The following is a 7,090-nucleotide window of genomic DNA, read 5'->3' on the forward strand; positions in this document are numbered from 1 at the left end:
AGCGTGCCCCTCGAGGTAGTCGGTGACGTCCTCCGGTGAGCCCTCTGCAGCACCCTCGGGGGAGAAGAACTGCCTCACGCAGAGCAGCGCGTGGAACGGCCCGGCTGTTGAGATGCTCGGCTGTTGAGATTCGAAACCAGTCAACAACTCAACAATCTGAGGGAGATGGGGGAGATTTGGAGGGGACCTTTATATCTGAGGGGTCGGCGAGGACGACACCGCCCGCAACAGCCAGGCGCGGATGCCATGGGCGCGAGGTCGGGGCTGGCATGTGCGGCGGCTGTTGCGCGAGATTGGCGGGGATGGGATGGTGCGGGATCGGCGGGGACGACGCCGCCCGCAACAGCCGGGCGCGGATGCCGTGGGCGCGAGGCTAGGGTTGGCATGTGCGGCGGCTGCTGCTGCGCGAGATCGGCGGGGACGGGAGTTTGGCGGGGACGGGATGGTGCGAGATCGGCGGGGACGACGCCGCCCGCAACAGCCAGGCGCGGATGCCGTGGGCGCGAGGCTAGTGCTGACATGTGTGGCGGCTGCTGCTGCGCGAGATCGGCGGGGACGGGATGACGCGGGTTCGGCGGGGACAGTGCCGCTCGCAACAGCCGAACGCGGATGCCGCGGGCTCGGATTTGTGCGGCGAGGGTCGAGATGCTCGAGACGGGTTAATTTGAAAGAGGTATAAGGGGTTTTTTGCAAAAAAATGACGCACGACGACCGTTGAAACTGGTGCTTTAAGTATAGTATAGACATTCCATCAATTTTGGTGTAATCAACCACTCCTCATTTATATACTAATTATTAGTTTATGAGGAATGAGGTGATGATGGATCAATTTATTCTATTTCACAAACCAAATAAAATTCACAAACCAAATAAAAAAGTGAAAAGTGAGAAAGAGATACACCACTTCGTTTCTCAAACCAAACACACTATATGTTTCTCAAATAGCTATTGCTATTGTTGTTAGCTCTGTGAACACAGCTAAAACCATAGCTACTAATTATCTCTAGAGGATTGGAACGAGTCTGCTGGTGCCGACTGCCGACTTTCAAGTCTTCACGTGAACATCTGGAGCAGCTTTCGGGCGGCGTCGTTGAAGAACGCCCCTACCGCTGCCCACTCCTCGAGCAGTAACTCCTCCATTCCTTCCCTGCAAATTTGCGGGAAGAAGAGCCAGAATGCGGTGCCGGCCACGAACACCACCACGAGCAGCGTAGCCACGGGTCGCGGCGGCGGCCTCCAACCCCACTGCATCCACCGCCGCGCGCACGACTCCTCGGCAATACAGCAGACGCCATGGAGCAGGAAGAAGGCCGTCATCTCACCGGTGGGTGATCGCAGGGTGAGGTAGTAAATCATGACCTCGTGCATCAGCCCGGACACGAGGAACGTGGCCAGGACGGCCGGTGCCTTCCCGGCGCGCGCGCGCACGGGGCCGTAGACAGACGGCCGGAGGATGTCCGACACCACGAGGTTCCACCGCCGGCCCCAGAAGTCGCGTAGGGACGACGCCAGGTACGGCTTGTCGAACTGCGGCTCCATATCCATGCCGAGGGCGCCGCCAGCCGCCGCGATGCACGGGAGGAGGAAGTCCAAGAAGCAGTAGATGTGGACGCTGTACAGAGCGAGGCGAGTGTAGAGATGCAGCTGGTCCGTGTACTGGTACACATGGAGGATGGCGGCTATGACCGCGACCTTGACCGCGCACGAGACGAGGGAGACCGATTTGGCCCTGCACGCTGCTGCAGCGCCGGTGCTGCTGCATCTGAGCTTAACGGGAAGCGCTGTGGTGAAGACGAACGGGAGAACGGGGAGGGCGGGGTCAAGCGGGCCGCGGCCGACGGCCAGGAGGACGACCTTGAACACGCCGAGCCACCCGAGGAAGAAGCCTGCAAGTCCCCGGATGATTGCAGAGGAGAAAGCCAGGGGAGCCGCGGCAAGAAAGGCGACCATCGGGAGCAACGACGCCAGGCGAGGGAGACCGGGGCGGAGCCACGAGGACGCGGCGCGCGCGCACACCGCGGTCACCAGGACAGCCAGGGACACCATGGAGATGCTGTCCCGCAGGAGCTCCATGTGCCGACTGCCGCAGACCCGCAGTGGTGGTGGCGTGGCTGTCGAGGTGAAGCGGCCAATCTGGCGATAATTGTTTCGGTCCTCGTGGAGGTCAGCTCGCGGCACTGCACGTAAGGGAGTGTTCATTACAATATGCTTTTCAACTGCACCGTTGTCGCCACATTTTGAAATTGGTCGAATCATACCACTCACTCTCTGAGCAACACGTCGTCTTCCGTGTCGCGCTTCAAAGCCTAGCGATAGTGTTATATGGACAGCGACGGCCACGCGCCCACGCCGCCGAGCTCAAGCGATTGTGTGGTCCTCGTGGTCGTGGAGGTCAGCTCGTGGCATTGCGCGCACGCGAGTGTTACAACTTGGGTGTTAATGGATCGTGACCAAGATGATTCGTTACAAAATAATAGGAGACTAAATAAATATTAGTTCAAAATAAATAGAAATAAGTCATACTTTTAATCCGATTCGATTTTTAAATCTTACAATGTAAATTTAGATACTATTGTCATCCATAGTTATAACTTCACCAGCTACACCGTGGTGGCCTATTTGGATCTATAAGGCTAAACTAAAGTGACTAAAATGACTAACTAAAATTTAGTCACCATCTATTTAGAACAGATGGCTAAAGCAGGTATTAAAAGAAGTGGGACCATCTACACGCGCCACCTGTGTGGGGACCAGCTGAAAGCAGCAGTTTTAGCCTCTTTTAACTCTTCTGGCTCTGGACGGATAATGTAGCTAAAATATTTTTGTCCCTTTTAGCTTTTGGTGTTTGGTACTTTAACTCTTCACTGACTAAATTTTAGCTGTTTGGTTTTAGCCTAGAGAAAACAAATAGGCGATGAGAACAACACGTCATCTTCCTTGTTGCGCTTCAGAAATCTGACCGATGGCTGCAACTTTCTTATCGCATCAAGTTGGCACTTTAGTTAGGCCAATAAGAAGCTAGATGGTTGATGTAAAAGTTAGCTGACTTTCTATCCATCGGTGTCAACAGAATTTTGTGCTTCTAGTGATGATGGTGATACTTATGCTACGTAGTTGGAGCCTCTTCATATTGATAAGATCTTTTGAAACCAAAATTCCTATGTTGGGTAAGAGAACTCACTCAAACACAAAATTTGATAGAATAAACATACTCAAGTATCTGTTCCATGTCATAAACAATACATGTAAGAAATATATTTGTAGGGGGTGTCAAATTTGTTTTTCCCTATACAAAGTCTAAAATACTCTTAGACTATTCCCTTACATTTATTCATTCATACTAGGGTAGTTTAATCTTTTTATCCAAATATATGCTCTGGGTTTCACATTGGCATGTCCTATTTGCCAGAGGGGCTTCACATTTATCGAGGGAATCGTTCTGCCTTCATTCAATTTTGACTTTATCTCGAGGCAAAGTGTGCCTTGTGCCTTCATTTGATCATCGATGAAGAGAGTCTTCTTCAGAGGGGCTTCGTGTCCTCAAAGCGAATTCGATCTGGCTTCATACAATTCTGGCTTCACTTCTTAGTTGTGGTTTTGCTCAACTGCCGGTGTAGAGGAAATGCAGTATGAACGACTTCAATTCTGCGGGTGGGGTTGCTCACAGTCATAGGGTAACGCAGCATGAATGCCTTCAATTCTGCGGGTGGGGCTGCTCATAATCATAGTCATAGTCATAGGGTATGAAGTTGAAAAAAGCTGCTTCACTGATGAAACTGAGCTGTACCAAATGAAGTCTTAATTTAATTTAAGATGGAGGGATAAGGACCTCTCTAACTAAATTGTCTTTGCATTTGGCGTGCCTAAAAAAATTCAAAATCTCAACATCCGTGAAGTGCCGTTAGCGGTGACATCATCTCCGTACGCGGCCAATAGAACGCCTCCAACGGCACAGACTTGGGCATGGTCAGCCCGGACGCTTCCGTCATGTCGACCTCCTCATCTCCGGTCCTTCTCCACTCGAAGCACTGCAGAAGCGTACCCAGCGCGAGACCGACCATCTTCACGGCAAGGCCTTCGCCGGGGCACCGCCGCCGGCCCATGCCGAACGGAAGCATCCATTTGCCGTCGCTATTCCCGCCCTCGAACCTCTCCGGGGAGAACCTTTCCGGTTCCTCCCACACGCGCGCATCCCTGTGCATGGCGTGCACATTGACGAGGAGCATCGTCCCTGCGGGGATGTCGTAGCCGCCGACCGAGCAGTCGGAGGCCGATTCGTGCGGCGCTAGGAGCGGTCCGACGGGGTGGAGGCGCAGGGTTTCCTTGATGATGCAGCCGAGGTAGGGAAGGTTTGGCAGGTCGGCTTCCTCCAGGATGCGCGCTGTGCCGATGACCTCGTCGATCTCGGCTTTGGCCTTGGCCATGGCGGCGGGATGATTCAGTAGCAGCGCCATGCCCCACTCGATGGTGGACGACGAGGTGTCAGTTCCAGCTTGCAAGATGGACTGTTTCCAGCAAATATTGGACACGAGTCAGGATTATTACTATTATTATGCGTTCAAACCTGCATCACTGAAGAAACAATAATAGGCACGTAACTGTGGCAAATTCGCTATGGAGAAATCCAAAATTATTCTGAATACATTTATGGTGTATTTGGTTGGATGTACATTAAGAGATGAAAGATGACGACCACAATTTCTATAGTGTTTGGATTAGAGTCATGTAAGTGCGAGGTAAACACCGAAATAGTTTTTAATGGCGGCATGATCCAAAAAATTGAGGGGACAATGTCGCCCCCGCCTCATCCCACTTTGGACTCAAACCAAACACATCATTAGACATTTGTTTTCATACTAGCAATATACCGACATGTAATATATATATATATATATATCTATATATAGTTCGGATCTTTTAATGGTATAGATCCAATTGTTCCTATATATAATGAGCTCTAAATTTCACACTATAAAATTTAAGAATTAAATCGGATTAGGATCAAACTCTCTATCTATTATTTTTTAGCTAAATTAATTAAGGGCTCTAATAAATTATGAAAAAAAAAGTATTTAAATTGTGATCCAACACCATCTCTAACTACACACATCGTACTCATGGCTGTGCGATGTATACAAGTATGCACATCGGCCATATATGCCGTATGGCTCGTCATTGTCATGCATCTTCTGTTCATTCATTGAGATAGCGTTTGGTTTCGGAGTACAGTGGGATGGAGCCGCTCAACATCAAATTTGTCATTGTTTGGATTAATTTTATAGAGAATAGAGTGGTTTTAAAAATGAAAAATTATACTTAAATGTTGAATCATTTAGCACCTCTAAAATCTTTAGACTGAGCCGCTCCAAGAACGGAGCCATTTAATCCTAGCTCGCTTCGGAACCAAATGCTATCTAAATAATTGACTAAAATAAGGATCATATCTCCACCTCAGAGATTTGGTCATGATTCTAAAGTCTTCAGCACATGCCTACCTCCATCACAATGATCTGGCCATGATACTACTACCAAAACAAGTAAAAAAAAACAGCCTACGCGCACCCAGTAATTCTGTAAATCCCACGACCAGTAAAATCCACTACAGTTCGTTACTACGTTCAGCAAGTAGTTGAGATTACTCTGTTTCTTCTCTCTAATTTCTTCAAGTTGCAATACGATATGCAGAACAGAATGAAACTCACCAAGCAGAGCGCTCTGATGACCTTGTCGCTGTACGTCTCGGGGTCAGATGCCTGCTTCTCCAGCAAATCGCCGACCATCGTCTTCCCCTGCTCCCTCCCGGCCGCGGCGGCCGCCCGGTGCTCGTCGATAAGCCGCTGCGCCCACTCGTTGCGCGCCTTGGACAGCCTTATTGCGCGCTTGTTCACGCCGCCGATGTCCACCAGTGCAAGTACGGGCACGAAGTCCTGCAGGTTCGATGCCCCGTGCATCGCTAAGTACTCGCGGACCATGGCACGGAACCGCTCGGCCTCCTCCGACGCCACCGAGCCGTCGCCGTAGTACCGCTTCCCGGCGATTACCCTCGCCACGGTGTTCAGCGCGATCTCGAACGCGCGTGCCTTCACGTCGCAGCGCGCGGGCCTGGAGGCGTCGGCCCCGGCGGCGGCCTTGAAGAGCTGGCGCGCCATGTTACGGACCTCGCTGGCGCGGACATCCGCGGAGCAGAGGACGCGATGCGAGGAGAAGACGTCGACGGTGGCGATGCGGCGGAGGTTGCGCCAGTTGGGCCCGTAGCTTGAGGAGCCCAACGTGGTGTAGTCGTTGGAGAGGTAGCGGGCGGAGGGAAGCCGCGGGCGGTTGGCGAAGGTGACGTCGTGGGTGCTCAAACACTCCGCGGCGACGGCAGGGTCGGCGACGTGGACAACGCGGCGGGAGCCGAATCGGAAGAGGAGAACAGGGCCGTGCTGCGCCGCAAGAGCAGACAGCGTTCGGTGGAGCGGCTTCTTCAAAAGGTGCAGGTGGCCGATGACGGGCAGGGACGACGGCGGGCTCGGTGGGAGGCGACAGTGGCGCTTCTTGTTGTTGATGAGGCTGCGCAGGAGGAGAAGGAAGAGTGTCGTTGCTAGTGACAGAAAGGAGAAGGAGAGTGCCGTCGCGGCCACCATGGTTGGGATCTTGGACTCTTGGAGCTGGGTGGACGGGACGGAAATCTCTGGAGGAAAAAGAGGAACCCAGGGGCCAGGAGTTTTAGCTGTCGGTGACCGTCCTGCTCAAACTCACGTGGCCTCAGACTGTCTCCAACAAGGAGCGCTATATAGTGCTGTCCGTTAAATTTGGAGGATGCCGAGCTACTTTATTCCTCCAACAACGCACGGTAAAACTTTCGGTAAAAGTAGCGTGCGTCCTTGGACCCTGTAAATGTGGAGTTTCTCTGAGCGTTCGTTATCCGTCACGGGCGGCGATGTGTGGTGGTGCGGTGCTGCAACTTTGATGAAAAAGCTGGGGCAACAGCGCTGCAACTTTGATGACAACCTCGAGAAGCCAATGAAGATAAGCCAATGAAGCAAAGCAACGCAAGGAGAAACAAGAGAGAAGAAATTTTTTTACGGCACATCACCTAGGAACATAA

At 51.9% G+C, this 7,090-nt stretch overlaps 2 protein-coding genes across 2 annotated transcripts; both read right to left on the minus strand.

Annotated features, from left to right (window-relative positions):
* Positions 1-819: 819 nt before the first annotated feature.
* Positions 820-2,146, minus strand: LOC100192487 (uncharacterized). The gene has a single exon (NM_001137707.2). The coding sequence runs from the start codon at positions 2,071-2,073 to the stop codon at positions 1,054-1,056; it is 1,020 nt and encodes a 339-aa protein (NP_001131179.2). The 5' UTR covers positions 2,074-2,146; the 3' UTR covers positions 820-1,053.
* Positions 2,147-3,198: 1,052 nt separating this feature from the next.
* On the minus strand, positions 3,199-6,752 carry LOC103646662 (uncharacterized). The gene is made up of 2 exons (XM_008671367.4): positions 5,703-6,752; positions 3,199-4,505 (listed from the first exon to the last, which is right to left on the minus strand). The coding sequence occupies exons 1-2, from the start codon at positions 6,624-6,626 to the stop codon at positions 3,882-3,884; spliced, it is 1,548 nt and encodes a 515-aa protein (XP_008669589.1). The 5' UTR covers positions 6,627-6,752; the 3' UTR covers positions 3,199-3,881.
* Between the last annotated feature and the right edge of the window lie 338 nt (positions 6,753-7,090).

Source organism: Zea mays, chromosome 2 (assembly GCF_902167145.1).
Source record: "Zea mays cultivar B73 chromosome 2, Zm-B73-REFERENCE-NAM-5.0, whole genome shotgun sequence".
Lineage (NCBI taxonomy): Eukaryota > Viridiplantae > Streptophyta > Magnoliopsida > Poales > Poaceae > Zea > Zea mays.